The sequence below is a fragment of the Canis aureus genome, chromosome 25 (genome assembly GCF_053574225.1).
Source record: "Canis aureus isolate CA01 chromosome 25, VMU_Caureus_v.1.0, whole genome shotgun sequence".
In the NCBI taxonomy this organism is placed as follows: Eukaryota; Metazoa; Chordata; class Mammalia; order Carnivora; family Canidae; genus Canis; species Canis aureus.
Genome location: NC_135635.1, coordinates 43,707,501 through 43,735,470, shown reverse-complemented (window position 1 = coordinate 43,735,470; position 27,970 = coordinate 43,707,501). Strand labels below are relative to the sequence as shown.

General features: G+C 44.3%; 2 protein-coding genes and 1 long non-coding RNA gene across 8 annotated transcripts in view; 2 read left to right on the top strand and 1 right to left on the bottom strand.

Moving 5' to 3' along the window:
* Positions 1-27,970, top strand: part of NINJ2 (ninjurin 2) — an 85,016-nt gene that overhangs the window by 30,220 nt on the left and 26,826 nt on the right. For 2 of the 6 annotated variants that reach the window (XM_077871564.1, XM_077871560.1), the window contains exon 1: positions 27,889-27,970. This exon is cut by the window's right edge and continues 101 nt beyond it. The exons of 1 other annotated variant lie outside the window; for it this stretch is intronic. The gene's annotated coding sequence lies outside the window, so the exon portion shown is untranslated. Of the gene's footprint in view, positions 1-913; positions 1,194-2,069; positions 2,307-6,732; positions 6,864-27,888 lie in introns of those variants that run through there. 3 more of the 6 variants (XM_077871562.1, XM_077871561.1, XM_077871563.1) reach the window with 3 other exon arrangements.
* LOC144297444 (uncharacterized) overlaps positions 129-27,970 on the top strand; it is a 34,218-nt gene continuing 6,376 nt past the window's right edge. Inside the window, exon 1 of the long non-coding RNA XR_013364486.1 lies at positions 129-699. This is a non-coding gene — a long non-coding RNA (uncharacterized LOC144297444). The remainder of the gene's footprint in view (positions 700-27,970) is intronic.
* B4GALNT3 (beta-1,4-N-acetyl-galactosaminyltransferase 3) overlaps positions 19,482-27,970 on the bottom strand; it is a 133,147-nt gene continuing 124,658 nt past the window's right edge. The window contains exon 20 of the mRNA XM_077871555.1: positions 19,482-19,779. Within this exon, the coding sequence (XP_077727681.1) occupies positions 19,734-19,779 (46 nt within the window). The 3' untranslated portion in view covers positions 19,482-19,733. The remainder of the gene's footprint in view (positions 19,780-27,970) is intronic.

Genomic DNA, 27,970 nt, shown 5'->3' with positions numbered 1-27,970 from the left:
GTTCTTGTTTTCATCACCTACGCATTGGTGGGCTGATTAGAAGACAGGATTCCTGGGTTGTGTTCCCACTTTCCCCTTTAACAGACCCAAGAGAGCCAGACTGCCCAGGCTCGAAACCCACATTACTGGTTGTATATGACCTGTCTACTAGCTGTGTGAACTTGGGCAAGTTCCTTAACAACAGCATCTGCCTCATAGTACTATTATTATGACAACTAAATGCAAAGTGTGGCAGACTAGGGACTGGCATATATCATAGAAGTATTACTGGGATGATGGGCTTTTTCCTCTCCTTGGCTGTAAAATGAGGAAATGCTCATAACTGTTATGTTGGTCATTCTGCACTGGGACAGGAAGAATGTCCATTGTGTGCGAACACTCACTGTAAGTGCCTTTCTGAGGACAGGCAGAGGAAAGGAAAGACCTGGCTCCTACCCTCTGGGAGGGGAAGAGACTCCTCAGAGGGTTTCTCTGAGAATATGGACCGGGAAAAAAATCTGCACCCTGCTTTCCCTTGTGGAAAATGTCATGACACTGAGGACTGTCAGAGGCCCAGGGACTGGGGTCACTTCTCCAAGCCTGGGGATGGAAGAAAGCTGGGGAGGGATCCTGCAGCCTCTACGAGCTCAACCTCCATCCTTGGACTGCAGCTCCCTGTCTCACGGACTGGCCTGTCTCTGTGGACATCGTCTGGCCCAGGTCACACCACCAGTCTCATGTCTTAAGTTTCTCTGTAGTGGAAAGTAGCAATGTGGTTGGTTAATTATATTCTCCCCAAAATATTTGAGCACCAAAAAAAAAAAAAAAAAGTGTGTATATATATATATATATATATATATATATATATATATATATATTTGAGCACCTGTTTTTTTTTTTTTAAGATTTATTTATTTATGATAGACATAGAGAGAGAGACAGGCAGAGACACAGGAGGAGGAAGAAGCAGGCTCCATGCTGGGAGCCCGTCGTGGGACTTGATCCCGGGACTCCAGGATCGCGCCCTGAGCCAAACGCAGGCGCTAAACCGCTGAGCCACCCAGGGATCCCCTTGAGCACCTGTTTGATGGCAAGGCACTGGGAGTGGATGTTGGGGAAATCTATAAAAGTAGAGGACAGGTCTTCCTTTATGAAGAAGATTGAACTCTAAGAGAATGGCCTGGAAAATCCCCTATTGCCATGTTGCTTTTCAGGTCTGATATTATTACTTAACTTTATTTATTTATTTATTTATTTATTTATTTATTTATTTATTTATTCATGAGAGACGGAGATAGAGGCAGAGACACAGGCAGAGGGAGAAGCTGGCTCCATGCAGGGGGCCCGATGTGGGACTAGATCCCAGGACTCCAGGATCACACCCTGGGGCAAAGGCGGGCGCCAAACCAGTGAGCCACCCAGGGCTACCCAACCTTTTCTGTTCAACCAGCGTGAAACACTTTGAAGCCAGGCGCCCTATCTCATTCTTTCTCAGCCCCTGAACACTTAGCGCATTACTGCCTTTGTAGCTAGGCTGCACACACAGGTGGTGAGTCCTCAATCAGGATTCAAGGATGCCTTGTGGTGAGCAGGCCCTACAGCAGAGAGAGGAGATTGCCCTGGATTTCTTAGTTCTGAGCAACAGAGCCAGAAAAAGAGATGAGGAGTCCAAGGTCCACATACCGCTGTGTACTAACTCTCAGCTCACTCTGCCTCCGTGATCAATGTTTCCACTGAGCCACATAGCTAGGTACTAGGTGAGCTTCGTATGAAGACCTTTTAGAGTGTGCATGTAGGTCCATCAGAAGGTTCATGTTTACCATGACCAGAAAGTCCCAAACGTTACCTAGAACTAAGAATGCCCTGTCTTTAGGACAGACTCATTTCATCTTCAAATCTACAGGCCTCTGGCATACCTCAGAATTTCTTACTGTATCTACTGAGTTAGAGTGATTGTATATGTCTGAGAGCAGGGGCACTTGGATCAAGAAAATATCCATCCTCATTCAAGGGGACAAACTCTCTGGAGTTTAATGAAAATCTTACTCCTATTCTAGTTACTCATCTATCATGTTATCTATCTCTTTCAGAGTAGAGTCACTGATTGCCTAGTAAGTGTAAGAAGCTATATAAGTTCTGAGGGCGCACACGACAGACCTGATTTCCTGCCCTCCAGCGGTTAATAATCCAATGAAGGGGATAATTCGAGCTCCATACACACGTATCTACAACAGGAGTCATGTGATAATGATTATCATATCAACCATTTATTCATTGCCTTACCCTTTGCTTCTATGCTAATAATGTTTTAGCAGGTGTTATCACATGTAAGTAACCTTTATAACACATCTAGATGTAATTATTCCCATTTTATGTACGATGGATAAAGCTCTGAGGAGTTAATTTGTAACAGAGCTGTAATTCAGACCTAGGATAGTTGGATCCCAAAAATGGCTCCTAACAACTGCACTGAACTGCTCCCCTTGAAAGCTCCCAGTGGTGAGAGCCAGTGAAAACAGATCAAGGTCACTGTTGGCTCGGTTAACCAGAAATGTCCTCCTCTAAATGATACTGCCCCCTGCCACTGCCCAGTTCCTCTTTTTTCTTCTTCACTTTTCCCCTTATCTAGCTTTCACAAAACTACCGAATTAATCATTTTCTTCCCTTTTTTCTTCTTTCTCTCCTTTCTTTCTCTTTCTTTCTTTCTGTCTTTCTTTCTTTCTTCTTTTAGAGAGGGGGAGGGGAGCAGAGGAAGAGAGAGAATATATATATATATTTTTTAAGGAGACTCCACTCTCTGCACGGAGCCCAACACGGGGGCTCGACATGGGGCTTGATCCCACCACCTTAAGATCATGACCCAACCCAAAATCAAGAGTCAGAATCTTAACCAATTGAACCACCCTGACACCCCTCAGATTAATTTTTCTGGAGTACAGCAATGATCATCATGAACTCTCCACTTAGAAACCTTCAGTGGTGCCTCTACAATCCCAATTTTTAAGCCTGACACTCAAGATTTTCCACTGGTTTTCCAACCTTCACTCTTTCTACTTCCCTTCCCTATATTCTTGCCAAATAAAACTATTTGCTATTCTGTGTGTAGGTCAACCACTACTGCTTCCAAGTTTCTTTTCAAGCCTTCCATCTAGAATGTCTTTTCCTCATTTTGTCTCTCTAACTCTTACCCATTCCTCAATGTCCAGCCTAAATGTTACTTCCTATGTGACAGTTACTAAGCTTAGGACTTAGTATATGGAAATACATATATGTATATGTATCTATGTATTATGGTTTATTTATGAGTCTTATTTCCTCTACTAGACGGCAAGTTTTTTGAAAGCAGAATCCAAATCCCATTCACTCTTACGTTTTCCCATATCCTAGTATCCTAGTACTGCTTTATGTACCTAGAACATCTTTATGTTCCCTCCATATCCTTATTAGATATGTTCCCCCATATCCTAACCTACATAGAGGTCCATAAATATTTATTGGATAAATTAATTTCTTAAATCAAAGGATAAAATAATTAAGTGGAGGGATTTGGATGTGTAGCACCTTCCTCTGCCAATCTTCCTTTGAAGTGCTCATACTCTTACATAAGCCATGAAGATATTTAGGCAGTTATAGGTTTGGAGTCCTAGAAAGGACTCCTCCTCCTGAGGCAGCTCGTCTAGCCTACTCAGTCCTGTGAGTCCCTAAATGAACAAGCCAAAATCAAGGAAGATTTTTCCATCCGCATAAATGCCATTCTGATTCTGAAAGTTCCAGTGGTTTTTAGCCAATGTGAGCCCAAGCTCACTTGACCCAAGAGCATCCATCCTTAACCTTAGTTTGCATTAACATGTGTTCTGGGGTGACTGAGGAGGCAAAAGAGGGGTGGTGGGAAAAGCAACAGGTCCACCAGTGAGAGTCCAGGCTGCCAGGCTTGGCTAAGATACCACAATTTGCACCAGGCAAGGGAGGCAAATTCCCCAAATACCAGGATGTTGGGCAATATTTCAAAGAATGAAATTCATTGCTATTACAGCCCTTCCTCTACCTGCCACCCTGAACTCTATGTCCTGTGCTTTTCCTCTACAATGTACTATGCAAATGACCCATTGTTTGCTTTAATCTTACCCTGTTGGATTCAATTCTATCTCGACTTTCTAGGACTCCAAACCTATGTCCATATATACATATATGTATTTCCATATACTAAGCCCTAAGCTTAGTAACTGTCACATAGGAAGTAACATTTATTGCAGCCTTAGGCTGCAGGCCCTAAGGCATATAGACCTCACCACCATAGCTTCCCCGGTGAATGGAACCACAAAAGAGGCTTAGGAACAGAGACCACCTAAGAGTCAGGAATCCTATGGGCAGCCCTGGGGGCTCAGTGGTTTAGCGCCACCTTCAGCCCAGGGTCTGATCCTGGGGACCCGGGATCGAGTCCCACGTCGGGCTCCATGCATGGTGCCTGCTTCTCCCTCTGCCTGTGTCTCTGCCTCTCTCTCTCTGTGTCTCTCATAAATAAATAAATAAAATCTTAAAAAAAAAGAGTCCGGAATCTCTCCTGACAGTGCCACTTTTACAAGTGTCTATCTAGGAACTCTGGTCCTGCAGACTTGTAGTCCTTGAAATGGAAAGCTGCTCTCATCTCTGGGAAGGCTCTCCCAGCTTTCACTCCTCCTGCCCCCTATCCATGGTACAACTCTCCTTCCACCTTCAGATCCTGGGTGCAGATGTCTTGTCTGAGGGCTTATCCTCCTGCCTTAGGGCCTGCAGCCTTTTTCTGAACCAGTCTTCCCCAAACTAAGGAACCTATAATAGCAGCTGGGAAATGGGATACTTAGAGGTCCCATTGAAGGTCCTGTGAAACTTTTAGAGCTTGGATCTATAGAAAACTAAGAGAAGGTAAAGTTGAATTTATTGAAAGCAACCCACACAAGAGCAGGATTTCCTGACATGAAGTCTATAAATGCCCAAGGAGGTCCATGGTGAATTCAGAGGGTGGGAAACCTGCTGATGTTGTGTGTAAAAATTATATATGCATGCATAGCTGTGGCTACATTTTTTTTCTGGAATGAAGGTCTGTAACCTTTATCACATTCTTAAAGGGTCTGTGACCTCCTGAAGTTAAAACAAAACAACGCATTTTTCCAGAGGATAAAGGTGGGAACTGGGTGTCAGGGGAATTTGGAGGACATTCCAACTCCTCCCACTTCCCATGTGCTGCAAATATGTGTGGAGTGGGAAACAGTGACAAATACAGGGAAATGACAGGTCACTTTTCAAAAAAGCCCTTCAAAAGGATAGAATTTTGAGGATTTCCCGGATTTTCGTATAAAGGTTGTCTTTCTCTTCTTAAATGGCACGACTTGCTTACCTGTCCCTCTTTCTTCTACTTTTTCTTTGCTGCTATGGGAGCACCTGTTCTAGAAGCTGCTATTTGTTCAAGGAGTTGGAGGCTAGAAGGGGAGGCCTCGTTTGTCAGGCTGGAATGAAGAGCCACAGTGTGGGGAAGGCTGAGTGTGTCCTTCACCTGATCCAGTAGGAGCCAAACTTGTCAAGCTTGTACATCTTTAAAATTTCTAAAATACTTTTGGATCCCTCCAAATAACTATAACTGTACTTTTAGTATCCATAAATGAAAAAAACTTCATGCTGATAAAGAGCAACAGTTATATGATGTTCCTTTAAACGTGTATTTTTTTTTTAAAGATTTTATTTATTTATTTATTCATGAGAGACACAGAGACAGAGAGAGAGAGAGTCAGAGACACAGGCAGATGGAGAAGCAGGCTCCATGCAGGTAGCCTGATGTGGGACTCAATCCCGGGACTCCAGGATCATGTCCTGGGCCGAAGGCAGGCACTAAACCGCTGAGCCACCCAGGGATCCCCTTAAACGCGTATTTTTAAAAATTACAGCAGCAGCTCTATGTGTTTGAAAACTAGCTCAGCGTGTACATGTGAGATGAATTATGACAGCGATTGATGAGACTCTGGTTTTAAGAACCCCGTACTATAACTGAGGACCTTCTCATCTTTGCACAAAGTGGGAGTCACTGGTCTAATTTAAGGTCTTCACTTTATGGATGAGTAAACTGTGGTCCTAGCGAGATGGGGTGAAGCCCATTCCAGAACCCAGCGGTCCTCCTTACTGTCTCCTGAGCTCTTTACAGGATGCCACTGTGGCCGCAGAATGCTCTGAGAGCATCCAATCTCCCACTGGCCCTGGAGGTGTGTGGGTTTGGGAAGGGAGAGTTCCAGGGCCTTCACTGAGAGAGCCACCTCTCCTGGGGGAAGAAAGGACTCTGGCTGACTGGGCCCAGGATTCTTGGATTCTCTTTGGGACTAAATGATTTTGCTACCCTTTACTCAAGAATCATTCTAAAGCCAGCCATCTTTAACCAGTAATGTGGAAGCCCTTCTCACCCAAAAGACTGGAAGCCTCTTTGTCACATCTTCCAGAGACCCAGGTGGGACTCCACAAACCATGTTTATCCATGAGGGCAGAGGCACTTAATCTCTAAAATTCTGATTTTAGGGGCACCTCAGTTGCTCAGTCAGTTAAGTGCCTGCCTTCGGCTCAGGTCATGATCCCAGGACCCTGGGATCAAGCCCCACATTGGGCTCCCTGCTCAGTGGGGAGCCTGCTTCTCACCCCCTTCCTTGCTCATGCTATCTCTATCTCTATCTCTATCTCTATCTCAATTCAATAAATAAAATCCTTAAAAAAATAAAAATAAAATTCTGATTCTAGATCACAGCTCGTGTATAGAGGAGGTCAGAAAGGGACGAGTTCCTACCCTGCTCCTTAGCGCCTTCCGATCTCTGCCCAGGCTGTGCTCCACCCTGAAATGCTCCCTCCCTCATCCACTCATCAACTAAAGAGTAAGTGCTTACGCAGAGACTTTATTACTCCTTGAAGTTCTTCAGAACTGTATGAATCGATGTTGATTTTTCTCATTCCTTCTGGAGCATTTTTTCTTTGGCCTAAATACAACTTCTGCCTCTTGTCTGTAGACTCTTGTGAGAGCTTTGTCCTCCTGGCAAGCTCCTTGAAAGCCAAAGGCAAATGTATTCTATGTCCCCTGCCCTGTGCACCCAGCACACAGTAGACAGCTAGTAAGTACTTACCTAATTGAATGCCATGGTCCTGAGAACAAGCTTCCTCCTTCCTGGACCATTCATTCTGGCTACCGCTCTGCTCCAAAGAAATGCCTGGCCCCCAACCCCCTACCTAATTTGCCTGAGGCTCACGACCTTTGAAAGTGCTGGGATTTGTTTTTGCTCCTTGTCAGAAAGAAGCCTGACCTTTCTGAGAATCTTTTGTCTGTGGGGCACAAGTGGCTGCGCCTGAAAGGGGTGAGACCAGTTTTTCTGCACCTGAGCAGGGCTCTCCTCAAGCTCTAAGAGGCCACTCAAGGCTTTAGCAGCTCAGATTTTTTAAGCCACCTGAGTCCCGACAGTGGGTTAAAAGCAAAATTCAGAAAAAAGCGAATTTTTTCTTTTTGTGATTTTAGAAAATTTGCGAATTTTCGTCTCCACTCGTGTCTCTTTCTCAAGGGCTCTTCTTGACCAAGTGTGTTTGCCCTTTTGCCATTCTGGGAGGCCAAGGGCCTCTTTTTCTCTGCAGACTGAGACAGAATGTCTGGAGCAAGAGGCAATTGAACTCTTGACCCAACACCACCATCTCCCTGGAGCCCAATGCTCTGATGTGGTGATGTGGTGCTGTCCTGATTGACCTTAACTGGATCAACCACTGAAGCCTGCTGGGAGTCTTGAGCCAGCTATACATCCCTCTGAACCTCAGTTTCTTTATCTGTAAAATGCAGGGGCTGGGCATTGATCACTGAATTCCTTCCTGCACTGATGTTCTCACACTAAAACAGCACGGCCTTCTCAGTGCTTTGCCCATCTCTACCCCCACCCTGCCACTGACTTCCCATAGGCTTTTGAACCATACTGTGGTCAGGGCTGAGCTTTGGCCTTGTTCAGCTAGGAGTTCCTATAGGTTGGGATAGTCCGATTCACAGAAGACGGTTGCTGCCATCCAGCACCCTAGCAAACTGCAGAAGGAGACAGAGGGGTCTTTTATGCAGTTTGACATTAAATCAAGAAATTATATCCCTCTTTACTTACCTTTGGAAATGCTTTATCCCTTTTAGATTACCAGGGTAGTCTTTGTCACCAAATAACTTTACTAACAATAATAATATCTGAAAATTTTACCTGTTCTATGAAATGGTTTTACATCTATGATCTCTCTCTTTTTTTTTTTAAGAGTTTATTTATTTATTTTATTTGAAAGACAGAGAGAGGAGCAGAGGGAGAGGAGAAGCAGATACCATGCTGAGTGTGAGCATGATTCAGGGCTCGATGCCAGGACACTAAGGTCATGACCTAAGCTAAAATCAAGAGTCAGATGCTTAACCAACTGAGCCACCCAGGTGTCCCAATGATCTCTCTCTTTTTCTTTTTAAGATTTCATTTTTAAATAATCTATACACCCAACATGGGGCTCAAGCTCACAACCCCAAGATCAAGGGTTGCATATTCCACTGAGCCAGCCAGGCACCCACCTACAATTCTTTTTTGATTCTCATAACAACCCCATGTAAAAGACAGGGATTATTATTCCCATTTTGCAGACCAGGTAAATGGAACAATTATCTAAATTATCCAACCAGAATGATAAAGCTGAGAATGAGTGTACTGCGTCCTGCATGGAAACTGTAGGGACCTAGAAGCCAGGAGCAAAAGCAGACCTATTTAAGGACGTTAACCAGGGTACCTGGGTGGCTCAGTGGTTGAGCATCTGCCTTTGGCTCCAGGGCGTGATCCCGAGGTCCTGGGATCAAATCCCACATCAGGCTCCCTGCATGGAGCATGCTTCTCCCTCTGCCTATGTCTCTGCCTTTCTCTCTCATGAATAAATAAACAAAATCTTAAAAAAAAAAAAAAAAGGTCCTACCTTACCATGATAGGACTGAGTGTGAACATTTGAAGAAACAATCCCTGTAATATAGAAAATATATGCAAATAATATGTAAATCTGCCTCTGGAGAATTTTGAACCAAGAGCTTGCTTGGTGCTTTGCAAAGGAATACAAGGGCACTCATTTGATTCCTTCTCACAAGCAAAAGCCAGAGAAAGCAGAGGAGATTGTGAGGACAGAGGACCTTTGGTGATTTCCAGCCTGCTTTGTTCTTTCTTCTGATAATTTTTGTGTAGGGGGTGGGAAAGGAGGTACAGAAGGGAGAAAAGAGCTCCCGGTGTCTGGGCCCATTCTCTTTTCAGGCCACAGCCCTTGCTCTGAGGATGAGCTTGAGATCTAAGCTCCCCGTCTGAAACCCCAGGGCCTCCCCCTTGGGAAGGGCAGTGATGAAAGCTCGCAGTGGGAGGGAGACGCAGACTGTAATCTCTCCCACAGGTCCCACGGCTCTGATTCATGTAGGTCCTGCCCTGCCTCGGTCTGAGGCTCCTGGTAGAAAGTGGCAGAATATAATTCTCTCTAGAAAGGAGAGGCTTTGAGAGTGGTACCCAAGTTCTATAGACAATCACCCTTCAATTGGGCCAAGGGAAACGAGACAGTACTTAAGAAGGTGAAGTAAGAGCCTGGTACCGCCGCCCCGTGATCCTGCGTGGAGAGGTCAATCAGCTGTGCCTTGGGCACCTCTCCTCGGACTTTATATCCTGTCCCCCAGGCTCAGTCAGAAGGTGAAGCTACTCTGAAGCAGGAAAGGCACCAGGTCAGGCAGGAAAAGCCATTCCTGTGGCCACCCAAGGAAGACTTATAGATCAGAATCCAGGGCCGTAGTCGACAGTGTCAGAAAAGGAAACCACTTTGTTTGCACTTATCGAAGCCAAGGCAGTTAAAACAAATTATCTCATTTGATCCTCACACAGATCACATAAAGAAGAACTATTCTGGACCTTATTTTCTAGGGGATGAAGGTCAAGGTCACACAGCTAGCCGGTGGCAGACCAGGATTCATGCACAGGGAGGGTGACCCCAGAGTCTGTGCTCTGGACCAAGCACAACACTATCCCTACAGGGGACCCGGGTGTGGATGGGGGTGCATGAGATCTCTGAATAGCAGTGTCCCGAGAAAGAGCAACCAGGGTGCCAGCCAGGGACATGAGGGCATGGGCTTTGGAGTGACCAAGGCCTCTGCAGAACAAGTGACTTCAGATCAACCTGTGAAGGAGCAGCCCTTTCCTAGGAAGCTGGGCCCTGGCCTAACTGCCCCACAGTCATTGCCTAACCTCTGTGGCTAAACAAAGCCAGCTGAGGTGAGGAAATCAGAACATCCTGGGGAACGAGCAGAGAACAGAAAACACACTGACGCCATGGAGCTGAGCGGGGAGGTGCAGGGGGTGCACCCAGGGGTCAGGGCACCCTGCGAGCCTGGCTGAGGGCCCTGGTGGGAGCTGCCTCACTCCGCTGTGTGAGCCTCCACTGGCAATAACCACCTCGGAGAGCTCAGGGAACCGTGAGAAAAAGCAGAGGGGCCAGACGGATCCTTTTATCCCAAGGATCTGGAGAGCTTCACAGACACTCCTTAATTACAAGCCCTGGAAGTAAGGGAGGTAAACTGTGCTTTGGCCTGAGACACTTGCTTCATCAGCTATTGTGCATACAGGGCTGGGAGGCAGGAGGAATCGTTGGGAAATGGATACAGAGAGGCAAGCATTAGCAAGAGTGCTGCTCAACCCAGGGTCAGGGCTTTAATGGTGAGGGAAGAAGCCTGCAAAGCTTCTGCCAGAGATGCTGTGTGTTTCTGCTGCATGCTCTTCCCCAGTGTCTCTCTGCTGTGTCCTCTTAGTAGGCACCCGTTTCCACTACGACAACCTCGCTGGTATTAGGATAGGGGACCCAGCTCAACAGCAGTGGGTGATTACATTCTTAATGAAGTACAGGCAATTTTAACATCACATGTGCCAGACACCTGCAGCAATTATTCTGGAAGGTAAAGAAGGATTTGTAATCCTTCACTGGCACAACTAGGGACCCCTGTCTCCAGAATCAGGTCACATAAGGGCTGCTGTATAGAAAGTGTTCCATTTTGGACAAAGCTTAAAGGGATGAGAAAGGAAATCACTATGCAGTTTCCTTATATCACACAGAAGTCTGGCTTCGAATTTATGAGTTGGTTGACAGCCCCATTTCACAGTCAAGACATCCCTTTCTTGGCAGCTTGGCCTCCTTCCTATTTGGAGATGGGGTGGGGAGTGCATTTCCTGATGAAACCCATAACACCATCCTTGTCCTTGTCCCTGCAACTGGAGCAATCATTTTTTTGCTGTAAGGACGAGAGCACCACACAGATGATTTTCCTGGCATTCCATCTCTTGAAAACCTTGTGCTATTATCACCCAAGGATCTGGTCATTTGCCCTCCTAATTCAAGCCCCAGAGCTTACATGCCTTCATTTTCTCCTTAGTGCCATCTACAATTAATCAGCACAATGCAAAAAAAAATCTTGAAGGATAAACCATAGAGAGATGAGTAATGTATGGGTACGCAGTCTGGTTACTCTGTGCATGTTGACAATTAATCCCAATGACCAGGTTATTACCATGGTTATTACCCTTTCCTCCTCTAGCTTCCATTCCTGGTGAGGTCCACGTCTGCTCTTATAGGCCTCTGTCTGTACACCTTTGTCTTCAGTCTAGGCCAGGCAACCAATCAGACTAGCAGTGTGGTCCTGGTTTTCCACCCTCAGAAATGTCCAGGGGCACCTGGGTGGCCCAGTGGTTTAGTGTCTGCCTTCGGTTCAGGTCATGATCAGGTCTTTGGATCGAGCCCTGCCTTGGGCTCTCTGCCCAGTGGAGCATCTGCTTCTCCCTCTGTCTCTGCCTGCCGCTTCCCCTACCCATGCTCGCTCTGTTTCAAAGAAGTTAATTAAATCTTAAAAAAAACAAAAACAAAAACAAAAAAAACATTTCCTTGAACCAATCCTTTACCTTTCCAGGAACTTCCTCTGCCCTCCCCACAACAAATTCTCATTAGCTTTTTCTAACCAATTGACCTTTAGCCCATTAAAAGTCCTCCTTTCTGAGGCCCTTTACAGTAGATAAAATCCTCTGTAATGTACACCCTATCTCCCGGAGAATATTCCTCACTTTTCTCTTCCATCCTTTCTTCCTGCATGCTTCCTACACCAACACCACCTCCCTGCCAGTCAACAGGATCTTCTCCTGCCTGTCACTCTACCCTGAAATGGGTACAGGATGTCATATGAGGCATATTTCCTGTACCCTGGGAGCATGTAGCCCATGGGGGAGATAGTCTCTCACATAGCCCTCCGTAATACCCCATAGTACATGCCATACTAGTGGAATGAACCAGATGCTCTGGGAGAACCAAGAAAAAGGGATAAATTTAGCTGATGGGGCTGAGGAAGGCTTCCAGTTGTATTGGGCTTTAGGGAGTAAATAGAACTTTTATAAAAAATGATTTTATTAAAACAAAAAAGATTTTATTTATTCACGAGAGACACAGAGAGAGGCAGAGACATGTGCAGAGAAAGAAGCAGGGACCCCGATGCAGGGACTTGATCCCAGGACCGCAGGATCATGAGCTGAGCTGAAGGCAGATGCTCAACTGCTGAGCCACCCAGGTGTCCCAAGGAGTAAATAGAATTTCTTCAGGCAAAGAAAAGAATGGGAAGCAGTGTGTCCTTTGTACGGGCAGAGTCTGTTCTTTTAAAAAATCATGCTCCTTTGGATAAATAGAAAGTGTTCCCATTTATTACTCTGGTCTCTGAGATTTGATGAAACTTCCTAGTGGGACCTGCATTTCTCCTTTGACGATCACTTATTTGTGGGAAGTGAGAGATAACCATAGATGATAGTTTCTACAATCCACAAAACATCAGAGGTTTCCCTGCACACACACTTGTACACGTTCACCTAACTCCTCCCCCTTGATTCTTCAGAGAGACCGTGAAAGTGTGGAATCTTCCTGGTGTCCCTGCATGGCCTCCGTGGGCAGCATCAGGGACGTGAGCTTGTGTGCTAAAGAGAAGAGGTTGAGACCTCTGGCTTAGGTCTTCCACAGCCTCCCCAGACCCAACAGCTTTCTCATCTTTACATGACAGCTTTTTGTTTTTCTAGAGGGTGCTGACAATGCATGCCACCCAGTGTGTGAAGACATAGTCCTGCCCTTAGGCTTCTGGGAACCTGAGATAGATACTCAGCTCTGGGGGCAAACACAGCTTGAAAAGCAGGCAGGCTGAGCCCGAAGGTGTGAAGCCTTAGTTTCCTTCTCTGAGGAAAAAAAATGAGCTAGCTGGATGAATTCTCTGAAGAAGGTAGCACCCAGGAGTACCCAAGACCCCCCCTTTGTTGAGGAGAAGAGGGAGGTGGGATCATGCTAGTGCCCAGGCCCTAAAGAATGGCCAGGGATGGGGAAGGGAAACACAGCCCGAGGCAAGTAGGAGACAGATGGAGGCCAGCAGTGAGGGAGGACAGACCCCAGAGGGGAAATGAGAGGCCACTCCACGAGAAGAGTGCCATCTGCCCAGCCTCCCACAGCCCCACAGCACTGGGCACATAGCCCCTCTATCACTAGGGCCTGGGGCTCACAGCCCCGCTGAGCAGGTGCCCATGGAGAATCCTGGAAAACAAAGGTCAAAAGGACTGAAAACAGTGGGACTTGAGGGAGAAGTTTGACATCATGTAAAAGACACAGGGTTTCAGGCCAGACCAGCCAGGATGCTTTCCCTAGGATCATTCCTACCAGCTGTGTGTCCTGGGCAAGTTGATTATTCCTTCTCAACTTCACTTTCCTCTCCTGGAAAATGGGTTCCTATAGGGTTTAAACAAAATAGCAGCTGGAAAGTGCCAGGCACAGTACTGGGTACACGGTAGGGGTACACTTGATACTCCTTCCACCGAAGAGAAGATGCCTAGTCTTTAAAGAATTAGAAAGAATGACCCAGAAAAAAGAGAAAAGGAGCATTTTGCATTTTTCCTTAGGAGCCACAGAAATGACAGGTCTGACATATCTGTCATAGGGATTTTGCTCATCAGCATGTGGAAGTTATTCTTGGTGTGCAGAGCACCCCTCAAATCAGACCAGCCCGATGATGGGGTTGGAGGGGGGTGCATAGACTGAGCCTGGGAATCCAAGCCCAGGCTCTGCCACTAAATCTCCATGGCCACACTTTGTTTGATGCTTTTGGCCCCTCTCATCCCTAATTCTATGATTCCATGAGGCCTGCTTAGAATCCCTTCGAAAGTCCATGGATTGACCTGCTAGCCAACCAACCAGACAATCAATCTATCCATCCATTTAGTTCACCTTGGATCCTTCCATTGTAATCATTAAAGGATCCAGTATGTCAAGGTGTGGGCCCTCTGGCTTGCAAGGATACACAAGTCTTTACAAGGATCAGAAGACCTGATCTGGGTCTTCACCTGGGTGCCTCAGCGGTTGAGCCTCTTCCTTTGGCTTGGGTTGTGATCCTGGAGTCTTTGGATTGAGTCCCACATCGGGCTCCCTGCATGGAGCCTGCTTCTCCCTCTGCCTGTGTCTCTGCCTCTCTCTCTCTCTCTCTCTCTCTCTCTCTCTCATGAATAAATAAATCTTAAAGAAAAAAAAAAGGATCAAAAGACCCTTAGACACTTTTGGTTAGAGGTAACAGAAATGAGCCTAAAGTGTCTAAGAGCAAAAGGGAGAATTTATTATAAGATATCAGAAGTCTCTCCTAGGAACCATGGGCAGAGTGATCTGGAAGGCCATACAAAGGCCTGGAACAAAAAATTAGGAAGCCAGTACCACCTTAGGCAGCTTCTTTCACTCTGCCTTTCCAGGGATGACTGGCCTTTCATTTCTGCTTCTCTCTCTCTCTCTCTCTTTTTTTAAGACTTTATTTATTTATTCATGAAAGATGCAGAGAGAGAGGCAGAGACACAGGCAGAGAGAGAAGCAGGTTCCCTGCGAGGAGCCCTATGTGGAATTCAATCCCGGGACCCGGGATCACGACCTGAGCCAAAAGCAGACACTCAACCACTGAGCCATTCAGGCATCCTCATTTCTGCTTCTCTTTGTGTATCCTCATTCATGTAACCATCAGTGGTTGGATAGCAATAGTGAGTCTCATTTGCAGATTTACAGGAGAGAGAATCTGGCCCTGCTTGAATGGGATGCCTATGCCTGGTCCACTCAGCTAACGTCCAGATGAGCCAGGCTTTCATAGATCACTATAATAAGCTCTCATAAATAGAACTCACTAGGCTACTCCTGGATGAATAGAGTGGAGGAATCTCAGGGAAGGGGAGATTGTGACTGCCCCTGCACTCCAAAGGGCATTGTATTAGTTAGGTTATAATTTCAGCAGCTCTTCGAGACCCAATATAATAATAAGGGCTTAGGCAGCATGAAGTTTGTTTCTCTCCCATGGGTGACAGAGAACAAACACTGCAGGGATAATATGATGGCTCCTCAATGTTAGGGACCCAGGCTCCTTCTATTTTGTTAATATACTCTCAAGATATTTCTCTTATGCATATGGTTGAGGATGGCTCACTGTAGTGTCCAGTCTAACCAGGAAAAAAGGGAAAAGGGAAGGCATGGGCCTTCCTTTTAATTGCACAATTGTTCCTGCCAACTTCCTTTCTTATAAATCTATTTATTTATTTATTTATTTATTTATTTATTTATTTATTTATTTAATAGAGTAGCGGGGAGAGGCAGAAGATGAGGGAGAGAGAAAGCTTCAAGCAGACTCCTTGCTGAGTGCAGAACCTGACTCTGGGCTCCATCCCACAACACTGAGATCATGACCTGAGCCGAAGTCAAGAATCAGATGCTTAACTGACTGAGCCACCCAGGCGCCCCTCCTGCTAACTTCTTTTTGGCTAAGACTTGATCATGTGGACATACTGCAAGATAGATGGGGAAAGGCTGACTTTAGCTAGGTGGTCATGTGCCCAGTCAGAAATCCTACCGCACCGTAAGAAGGTCACATATATATTGGGGGATGACCTCCTACAATAAGCAATACTGGCCTTGGTTCCTGGAAGTTTTCATCTCTCCTAACTCTAGCCCGCAGAGGAGGCTCTCACCAGGGAAGAGATATGGCAGGCACAGAAGCATGGAAGTGGGAAGGCTGAGGAGGATGCCATCAGGACGAGCTTAGACTAAGCGATCTCCAAAGCTCTCTGCACTCTTACACCACTTTGAGAAAGCATGAGGATGGTGTGCCTCTTCCCCTATCCTAATTTAGGGGGTGGAAAAGGAAGTCCTTGGGACAGATTGCAGAAGTGAATTGTATAATACTGAGTTCTTTAAAGAACACATCTTCTGTGCTGTAGTTCTCTGGGGCATAGCTCAGCCCTGCGAAACAAGAGGGAGTTGAAATCATTTCCTTTAGGCACTAGACCCACATATCATGTTCCTGCCCAGCAACCCCATCCTGCAGCTGTGCTGGGCAGAGTGGCTCAGAACAGCTAATCCACCAACAAAGCTGCGTTGGGCACCTCCTGTTGGCAGGGCATCATGCTGGCCGCTGCAGAAGAGCCTGTGGCAGTAGCAGGTGTGTCTAAGAGAAGGTTGTGCTCACTGACCCCTTCCTTTCAGCCACCAGACTGGCCTTATCTTTAGCTGAGGACTTCCTGCACACCATAATTACTTGACGGAGCAAGAGGCTTCAGTTCCGAGTCAGCAGATGGTAATGAGTCACGATGCATATGGTAGCTGTGGCTTTGCTGACTGTGCACTGACCCTCTCAACTCTCTGTTTTGGACTCTGGATGACAAAGGGGGGCTGCCAGAGGGGACTGATTTTCAGCTACTCAATAGCATTGACCCTGCTGCATCTTTTGGGGGGCCAGCACTACGTGTGTGTGTGTCTGCACTTGTCAGGATGGGGAAGGCAGAACGGAAATACAATATGACTGTGGGAAGTTAGGAACTCAAAGTAGACTTTGTAGCTTTTAAGTCCCGGTGCTGTCAAGATGAAGTGGGAGGATTGGGAGTGGAAAGAAACCTGCGGTCACACTGTATTTGGCCACAACTGAACTGAGTGTTCAAATATCATTTCCCCTGTTTTAAAAAACAGGAGTGATAATGGCCACGCTCAACTCCATAGGATTTATAAAACAACAGAGAATTAGACTGTGAGTCTTGCAAGATCTTTACTTCATTTGTCTGTGCCCTTCAGCACCTGGCATCACACTTGGCCACCTAGTAACTCTCCAGTGAGTATTGTCTAGACAGAATCACTGAAATCACCTGTTCCACCTGACGTGTAAGGAAACTAAAACCCAGGGATGGGTTTTAGTTCCATGATGGGAAGATCAAACCAGGAAAGCGCCCAGCACCTGACCTGTGTTGTGCATTCAATCCGTGTAAGTGTCCTTCCTTTTCAAATGGCAGTGCCAGGAGTAGAATCCAGATCTTTTACCTCTGACACCTCTGCTCTTGCCACTCCCCTTATTGCCTTGAGTCATCTGGCTAAAATCAGATAGCCTGTTTAAGGTGGAGGTGAGATCAGTTTGCAGAAAAGCTGCTGCAGACACCTGCACCCATGTTTAAGTACAATGAATAGCTAAAGAACAGAGGCCCTGGAGCTGGACTGCCTAGGTTTGAATCCCAATTCTTCCATTTACTATGTGACCTCATTGACTCTCTTTCTGCCTCAGCTTTCTCATCTGTACAATAGGGACTGATATTATATGTAGCCTTGCGAGGTCATTATGAGGATCAAATGAATTAAAATACCTAAAGTGCTTAGAAAAGTGCCTGGCATATAGTAAATATGTTATTGCTGCTATTCACGGGAAATGTTAGGCTTTCGTCGCTGTAGAAGTGGCTACAAAAGCAGTATGTACACTCAGCCTTTCACAGAGACAGCCGTTTGACGATGGCGGAATTTGTTATTTCTGAATAGGATAAGATTCCCACAGACATTTTAAAGGACTGGAGACTAGTGTGTAAATTCTTTGATGGCTGAAGTGCTTCCCTGGTAAAGACTCTCAAGGACTGAGTTCAAGGTGCCTGGGTGGCTCAGTTGGTTGAGTGTCTGTCTTTGTTCAGGTCATGATTCCAAGGTCCTGGGATCAAGTCCTGCATTGGGCTCACTGCTTAGTGGGGAGTCTGCTTCTCCCTCTACCCTTCCTGCTCATGCTCTCTCAAATAAACACTTTTTTTTTTAAAGGACTGAGTTCAGTGCCAAACCCTGATGGGCAATTAGAAAGCAATGATGAGGGGATCCCTGGATGGCTCAGCAGTTTGGCGCCTGCCTTTGGCCCGGGGCGTGATCCTGGAGACCCGGGATTGAGTCCCACGTCAGGCTCCCTGCATGGATGGAGCCTGCTTCTCCCTCTGCCTATGTCTCTGCCTCTCTCTCTTTCTCTCTATGTCTATCATGAATCAATCAATCAATAAATAAATCTTTTTAAAAAATAGAAAGCAATGATGAGTAAGAATTCCTAGGGAGGTTTGGACCTGGGATAATCACCCTCTATCCACACACTCTGACAGCTGAGATAAGACAAGGATTTTCTACAAGCACATCTCCTTCCCTTGAAGTCTTTCCAACCTTCATTCAGATTTGCTCAGCATTAGAAAGTCACTGGAACCCCCAGCACAAAGAAGGTGGCCAAATGCCAAAGGACTGGAGCCAGGAAAACTATGTGAGAGGCAACCTTCCTCCTGCCAAGAACAGGGTGCGATTTCCTACCCCTACCCCCGCAGTGGCCCCCCAACGTCCTGTCATTCCCATTCTCCATCCACCCCCAGTCCTATGGGCCACAGATTTCTGCCTGAAAAAGCAATTCAGTACTGCTCACTCAGGATATTTCCTCCTGACCTACTTCCTGAGTGTTGGGGCAGGATGCTTGCCCTGCTGAGAAAAGCAGCGTTAGCTCAGCATTTCTCCTGCCAAACGTCATGCAGATGCTAAGTGTCTGTCACTCACTCACAGCCAATTGCCACACCCAAGAGGTGGCTTTTCTTACTGGTTTTCCATGTCGTAGACACCTGGATGGACTAACCCAACAGGTTCCTGGAATAGAGCTGAAATCTGTTTCCTGGTATAAACATGATTGCCTTTTCTGCTGTGGGCCTGTTTTTGTAATTTGGTTCAGAACCACCATTTTCCAAGGACCCAAGAACTGCAATTGTCATTCCCAAGTGTTCCTATTCCTTCCTCTTCCTCTCCTTCCCACCTCCGCCCAGACCTCCTCCTTCTTCTTCATAATCAATGCCTTCCAGAGTACCTACTGTGTGGTCACATATTCTACATATTACCTTTAGTATGCCCTGTACTCAACCTTGTGAGGTAGATATAATAGGACAGTGCTTCTCAGACTTTAATGTACAGAGGGAATCTCTTCACAATGCAGTTCTGTTGAGTAAGTCTGAGAGACCCCTGAGATTCTGCATTCCTAAGAAGCTCCCGTATGCTATTGATGCTGCTGGTTCTAACTCCTTGAGTAGCAAAAATATCAGGAAGACTCCTTTGGCTGCAAGGGACTATAATCCAGGGTGAAGTGATTAAGAAACAAGAGGAATTTATTACAAGGATATTGGAGTGTCTCACAAAGCCAAGTGCAGGATTAAAAATGTGCCTCAGGAAGAATTGGAGCCAAAGGAGACCCTCTTGGTCTCTTGCCTCTGCTTTTTCCTTGCATGTAATTCATGGCTTCATTCTTCCTCCATCTCTTCTTTCCTTCCTTTCCTGTCCATCCTGGTTAGGGCCAAGGCAACTCTACCCACAGTCCTGTGGAGTCTGTGTCTTCTGCGTCCTTAATTTACTGCCTTGGTTTGACAGTGCATATCTTCCAGTAACTTCCTAAGAAAGCGAGCAAAGGAAGTAAAATGTTACTTACTAACATAACTGAAAATGGCTTTACACTCAATTGATAGTTTTGCCCAAGTATAGAATTCTAGTTTCCAGAGTGGTTGCTGTAATGTCCAATACCACTTCAATCCTCTGTCCTTTGTGTCTCACATCTGAAAGTTTTTAGATTCTTCTCTCTGATCTCCAGTGTTCTGGAAGTTCACAATGCTGTGCCTCAGGATGACTCTTTCCTCATTCATTATACTGTGCATTTGATCAGTCCTTCTGACCTGGAAACTTATTAACTTCTGCTGTAGAAAAAAATTTCCTTTGATTACCTCTTTAATTATTTCTTCCCCCTTCTTTTTGTGTGTGTGTGTTCTATTTTTGGATCTCCTGATCTGATCCTTTGATTTTCCTAGCTTCTGTATCTAATTTTCCATCTCTTTACCTCTTTGTTTTACTTTCTGGAAGATTTTATAAATTATTTTTTCTAACTTTTCTAGTTGAATTTTAAATATTTATATTTTAAATTTCTTGGCTTTTTAAAGATTTTATTCATTTATTCATGAGAGACATGGGGTGTGGGGGTGGTGCAGAGGGAGAAGCAGGCTCTATGCAGGAAGCCCAATGTGGGACTCGATCCCGGGACTCCAGGATCATGCCCTGGGCCAAAGGCAGGTACTAAATCGCTGAGCTACCCAGAGATCCCCATGTTTTTAATTTCTCAGAGTTCTCTTTTTATGTTCTCTGAATGTTCCTTTTTCTAATAGGCTAATATTCTTTCATGGGTATAATACCTTCTCTTCTGTCTCTAGGGACATTATTCTTTTCCTCGTTTTGAACTTTTCTTCTCTCTATATTCTTTTCTCTTTTCTCTGCACTTCTTATTCCTTTCATTTGGTGTCTGTCTTTCATATAGACTTCCTATTTATATTAAAGAGTGAGGCATTAATAATAATAATAACAACAATAATAATAATAATAATAAAATAAAGAGTAAGGCACTAAACAGTTTACTGGAAAGGAAACAAAGAAGTAACTGATGAAGACCTCTTCATTGCACCCTTTTGAATATTTTGAATTCTGAGCCATGTTAGTATAAAGCCTATTCAAAAAACAAAACAAACCTTTTTAAAGTTTATTTTAAGCTTTAGGTGCACGGGTATAGCTTGTCCACTGAAGAGCTTTACTGTGGAGATCTTGAGATGGGATGTCAGGCAGCTTTTTATCTGGGAGAACTTCTAAATGTCAGTGTTTAAAAGTCTCTCTGGGCCATTAAATCTTTTCTGATAAGAATATTCTAGACTCCTGTCTGGGGATAAGTGTTGGGGGAGGGTATAATCCCAGCTGCCAATTTTCTCGAATAAATTTGGGAGGAAGGCTCGATATTCCATTGTTGAGAATGCAGCTCTTTAACCAGGAAACCTCAACCCTCTCCTAACTATACATACAACCAAATCTGTCAGCATCTAGAGCATACTTCTCAAGCTGTTCGTGGTGAAGGACCAGTTTTTAAATTTCCGATCTGTTGGGGACCCACATGCAGTTTTAAATGTACATGGCTAGTACATATCTCCTACCACACATGACTCCTAACAGGAGTTCACACATCAAAACTGGTCTACATCTTGCTCAGCAAAAGCACTCACTTGAATGTTGAAGCAATTTCAAATTTCTATAAAAATTCTAAACTATTCTTATTTTCTGTACTTATTAGATCCAGGAACAAAGTTTGTGCATTTAAACCAGTTCATGAACCATGATTTAAGAGCACTGCTCTAGAAAAGAACAAATCTCTAATCTCTTGCCTTGAGGAGGAGATGTCACCAGGCTTTGAGGGGATCTTGGGGGAAATCGGAAGTATTGGACTTCTCTGCAAATAGACTTTCAGCTCATCCCCCATCTCAGCTCTGCATTCCTTGGTATGCTGTGTCTCCAAATCCAGTCTCTTCCTGAACTTATGTCCTATTATTGGTTCCTTTCTGCAGGCATCAGGCCACAGCTTCTATTTCTTGGCCAAGTTATTTACCCCTCCTTTCTCTACTTTCTTCTTCCATTCTTCCATTCTCTTTGTCCTTGCAGTTTGTACTTTAAAAAATCCCTTTCAAAGTCCTAATGACCTCTCAGGGCACTTGGGTGGCTCAATCAGATAAATATTAGACTCTTGCTGTCAGCTCAGGTCTTGATCTCAGGGTTGTGAATTGGACTCCATGTTGGGTGTGGCGCCTACTTTATTTTATTTTTTAAGATTTTTATTTATTTATTCAGAGAGAGAGAGAGACAGAGGCAGAGACACAGGCAGAGGGAGAAGCAGGCTCCATGCAGGGAGCCTGATGTGGGACTCGATCTGGGGTCTCCAGGATCACACCCCAGACTGCAGGCGGCACTAAACCACTGTACCACCGGGGCTGCCCTGTGGCGCCTACTTTAAAAAAAATCCCGCCAACTTCTTTATGGAGTTGATCCTAAAAAAATGGAATTTCCAGGGACCCACAATAGCCAAAACAATGTTGAAAAAGAACAAGTTTGGAGGACTTACATATCCCCCCCCTTTTTTTTACATATCCCAATTTTTAAGCTTACTGCAAATCTACAGTAATCAAGTGTGTTACTGGCAAAAGAATAGACCTACAGATGAATGAAATGGAGTTTAGAGCCCATAAATAAACCTTCAGATTTGTGATCAATTGATCCTTAATAAGAATGCCAAGACAAATCAGTAGGGGAAAAAACAGTCATTTCAGTAGGGGGTGCCAAGACAACTGGAGAGCCGCACACAAGAATTAACTCAAAATGGATCATAGGCCTAAATATAAGAGCTAAAAATTTAAAACTCTAGAAGAAAATAGAAGAGTAAATCTTCATGAGGTGAAGCCTTCTTAGATGTGATGCCAAAAGCACAAGTAACAAAGGAAAAAATAAATTGGCCTCACAAGAATTAAAAACTTTTGTGTTCCAAATGACACCATCAAGAAAGTGAGAAGAGAACCTATATAAGAGAAAATATTTTCAAATCATATATCTGATAAGGGACTTGTATCCAGAATATATAAAGAACTTTTATGACCTATAATAAAAATGCAACTAACCCAATTTTTAAATCTAAATAACATTTTTCCAAAGAAGATATACCAATGGTCAATAAGCACATGAAAAGATGTTCAAAATCATTAGCCATCAGGGAAAGACAAATTCAAAAGTATGATGAAATACCACTTGATACTCACTAGGAGGCTATTATCACAAAGACAGATAACAAATGTTCTTAAGGATGTGGAGAAATTGGGGACGTCTGGGTGGCTCAGCGATTGAGTGTCTGCCTCCAGCTCTGGGCGTGATCCTGGAGTTCTGGGATAGAGTCCCACATGGGGCTCCCTGCAGGGAACCTGCTTCTCCCTCTGCCTGTGTCTCTGCCTCTCTGTGTCTTTCATGAATAAATAAATAAAATCTTAAAAAAAAAAAAAAAGGATGTGGAAAAATTGGAACCTCACACTGTACTCATGGGAATGTAAAAAGGTGCAGCCATTTGGAAAATGGTCTTGCATTTCCTCAAAAAGATAAACATAGACCAATGAGCCAGCAATTCCATTCCTAGATGTATATATTCACACAATGAATGAACGTTCAAAGCAACATTATTATTCATGATAGTCAAAAAGTGGAAACAACTCAAATAGTCAACAGCTGAAGATGGATAAATAAAATGTGGTATATCCATACAATGGAATTTTATTTAATGATAAAAAGAAACGAAGTACTGATACATGCTACAGCATGAATGAATTTTAAAAACATTGTGCTTGTGGGATGCCTGGGTTGAGCGTCTGCCTTTGGCTCAGGGCATGATCCTGGGGTTCCGGGATGGAGTCTTACATCAGACTCCCTGCTTGGAGCCTCCTTCTCCCTCTGCCTGTGTCTCTGTTTCTCTCTCTGTGTCTCTCATGAATAAATAAAATTTAAAAAAAAAAAAAAAGCATTTTGCTTAGTGAAAGTCACAAAGTCACAAATGCTTCCATTTACATAAAATATCCAGAAAAGGGGACTCTACATACAGAGAAAATAGATCAGTGATTGCCTAGGATGGAGTCCAGGGGATGGGGAGGGAATGGGTATGGTTTTTTTTCAGGATGATAAAAAAAGTTCTGAAATTGATTGTGGTGATGGTGGCACAACTCTGCTAATATACAAAAAGCCACTGAATTGTGCACGTTGGAGAGGTGAATTGTATGGTATGTATCTCAATAAAGCTTTTGTGATGGAATTTCCAGAGTCAATCCAGCAAGTCTCTAGTGTCATCACTCTTGAATGTGGAAGTCTCCAGCTTATCTTATGCACAGTGCTCTTCAATTATCAACACATTAGATCAAACCCGAGGTAACACAATTACTCTCAATCTGATGGTGATTTAAAGGATGGCTATTGGCTTCATTAGGGGATGTACCTAAAAATAGTGCTTCTTGAGTCAGACAAATTAATAAACTGTGCCTAACCTGACACTCTTATTCCATAGAAAATAGTTTCTTTGATTTTTAAAAAGATCTCTCCTTTTATTAATAGCAAATAATACAAAAAGCCCCTCCCTACTTGCAAACCTCAGATTGTGTTCTGAATGAGGATGCAAACCAGTTAGTTCATTTGCTCAACAAATATTTATAGAGTGTTCAGTATGCACTGGCTGCCCTGCCAGGTTCTGCAAATGCAATGAATTGCCAACAAGTGACAGAGAGGAGAGAGCTGAATAAATAAGGCTCCGTCAGTGTGGACCTAAACCAATCTGTCCTGAATCTCAAAGCTCAGAGGAAATGGTGGTGGTTAACTATTGAGGGGTTTGAGAAAGTGTCTACATATCTTTTTTTTTCTCTTTGAGAACTCAGGGTGGAGTTTTTAAAATTACATAAACATTAGAAGAGTGCTAACAGAAATGGGGAACAAAAGAAAAGTTTAACAACAGTTCTGCCTCTACCTCCTCTCTCATCAATCTCATTTCAACCCGTTTTCCGGCTCTACCCAGTTTGGAAGATTCTAGCTCCATCTCTCCCTAGCTTTGTCCATGTCTTTCAGAGGCTCCAGTTCAAGGGACCTCCCAAGAAATTGAGAAATTCAGACCTGAGGTGTTGAAGCTTGGTGGCGGCCAAGAACCATCCCCCACCCCTTGCTCCAGAGATTGGGGAGTAAAAGAGTAGATGTGAATCAACTCCTGGGCACATTCCTCAAGACTCAGAAGCCAGACAGGGGAGGCCTGCTGAACATCAGGGCTCTGCTAGTCTGGCCTAAGGAGAGGGTGCCCACTGCTTGAAGTGTGTCAACCTCGGCATGGCATCGGAGGTGTCCTGTGTTCAGAGACTGGCCGTGTGAAGAGGGTCACCGGCAAGTCAGTGGGGGACATCTTGAGGAACATGAGCCCCTACTCAGGCATGTAGGAGTGCAAGTGTGACCTCGCTGACCTCACTGAGGAGAGGCAGCAGGCCAGCCCAGGGGCAGGGTCATGAGCGCCTCTCTGGGGGTGCTGGGGGCTTCCTAGGGGCCAACCTGGCTGTGGAGAGTTGGGTCCAAATGCCAGTAAAGCCGAGAACATGCTGGGAGATCTTGATATGTCTCTTCACCTCTCCGAGCCCATTTACTCATCCGTAAATGGGGATAATAATCCTTGCAGCACTTTGTGAGGGTTAGAGATGGCGAGGAGCCCAGCACACCCCCAGCTTCTCAGCACATGGCTCGCCATTGTGTCTGGAACACCTACCTGTTCTTGCAGGCTACAAGTGCCCCTAAATTTCTAGGATTCAGTGTTGTTATTCTCGTCTCTCAGTGAATAGAACTTTTTTTTTAATCTTAAAAGACTCAGGCAGCCCGGTGGCTCCGCGGTTTAGTGCCGTCTTCAGCCCAGGGCCTGATCTTGGGGACCTGGGATGGAGTCCCACATTGGGCTCCCTTCATGGAGCCTGCTTCTCCCTCTGCCTGTGTCTCTGCCTCTCTCTCTCTCTCTCTCCCTCCCCGTATGTGTCTCTCATGAATAAATAAATAAAATCTTTAGAAAAATAAATCTTAAAAGACTCATTGTACAATATGACTCCAATGTACTACATGTTTATTATAGAATCTTGGCAAATTTCTGAAAGACGACAGAAAATCAAAACAAGCCCATAATCTGACCCCTCAGAAACAACCACAGTTAACATTTTCATGTAGAGTCTCCCAGTCTTTTTTTTTTTTTTAACAGTTTATCATTTTAATAGTAGTTCCAAGTTAGTAAATAATTACTTCATTACAAGGGTACAGCAATAAGGGCACCTGAGTGGCTCTGTTGGTTCAGTGTCTGCCTCCAGCTCAGGTCATGGTCTCAGGGTCCAGGGATGGAGCCACACGTTGGACTCCCTGCTCAGCGGGGAGTCTACTTCTCAATCTTACTCTGGTACTCTCTTGCTTGCATGCTCTCTCTCTCAAATAAATAAATTTAGTTTAGTTTAATTTAATTTAATTTAAAAAGTAGAGCATTAGAAGATACAACAATATCCTCTTATTCTTAAAATGAAGCAAATTCAGAATTTGGAAACTTTTTTAAAAAACTTTTTTAGTTTCAGAGGTAGAATTTAGTGATTCGTCATTTGCATATAACACCCAGTGCTCATTACATCACATGCCCTCTTTAATGTTCATCACCCAGTTACTCCATCTCCTCACCCACCTTCCCTCCAGAGACCCTCAGTTTCTTTTCTATAGTTAAGAGTCTCTTATGGTTTGCCGCTCCTCAATTTTCATCTTATTTTATTTTTCCTTCCCTTATCCTATGTCATCTGTTTTGTTTCTTAAATTCCATATATGAGTGGACTCATATAGTATTTGTCTTTCTCTGACTGACTTATTTAGCTTAGCATAATTCCCTCTAGTTCCATCCATGTCGTTGCAAATGGCAAGATTTCATTCTTTTTGATGGCTGAGTAATATTCCATTGTGTATATATACAATATCTTCTTTATCCATTCATCTGTCAATGGGCATCTGGACTCTTAAGAGTCTCCCAGTCTTTTGATTTATGTACATAGTGCCATGAGGTACACACATTTAGTTCCTGATTTGTGCTCTACTCTAAGAATATGTCATCATAATTCTTACATAATAGCATTTAAAGTAATTAGCATTTAAAATACTAATATCCCATAGTATGATTATACCATAATTTTCAACCAAACTATTATTAGTTATGTATCATTCTCACTGTTATGAATGGGACCATCATGAATATTCTCAAAACTAAATCTTTCACACACTGCTGATTATTTTCCTTAGATTTCTAAAGTGGAACTACTACTTCAAACGGTAAGCACATTTTTAAAAAATATTTTCTTTATTTATTCGTGAGAGACACAGAGAGAGAGGCACAGGCAGAGGGAGAAGTAGGCTCCATGCAGGGACCCTGATGTGGGACTCAATCCTGGGACTCCAGGATCACGCTCTAGGCCGAAGGCAGGCACTCACCGCTGAGCCACCCAGGCATCCCAGCAAGTACATTGTTAAGGCTTTTGAGACCCACTGGCAAATTAACTATACAGAACAGACTTTTTTAAATTTGTGTTTTATTTATTTGTTTTAATATTTCTTTTAATATTTCTTTTTTTTCTGTTTATAAAACAAATACACTCTTGTCAAAAACAATTCAAACATTGTAGAAATATATATTTTTAAATATTTTAAATTTCTCTTAATTCTGCTATCAAGAGATCATTGCTATTAATAGTTTGGTGTATATTAGGAATACCTCGAATGACTCCAATCAGATACTTAAATTCAATTGATGACCATGTTTTAAATATCTCCTTCCCTTTGTCTTCATTTCTTAGAAGCTCAGGCTGAATCAGGAGTGAGTTCCTTTTTTGAAGGTGGCCTGTGGCCGGGTCTATACCATTCACACCCTTGGCACAGTCCAGTCTGGTTACCACAGGCAAGCTCAGGCAGCCACCTCAGAGTCTCTTTGGAATCCACTGCCAGTCCCCTCTCCCTGGAGAGAAGAGTGGGAAGGGGCCACCAGAATGCAATAGTAAATGTAAGTTCTGGACTCACCCTCTGGATGCCCAGGGGGAAGTAAGTGAAAGCATCTGTGACATAGCCAAGTCTGGAATCATCCTGGGCATTCTAGAAACAGGTCATTGGCAGAGTACTATCTGTACATATCTACACACAGGGAATGAAAGGTTATGGGCTCACC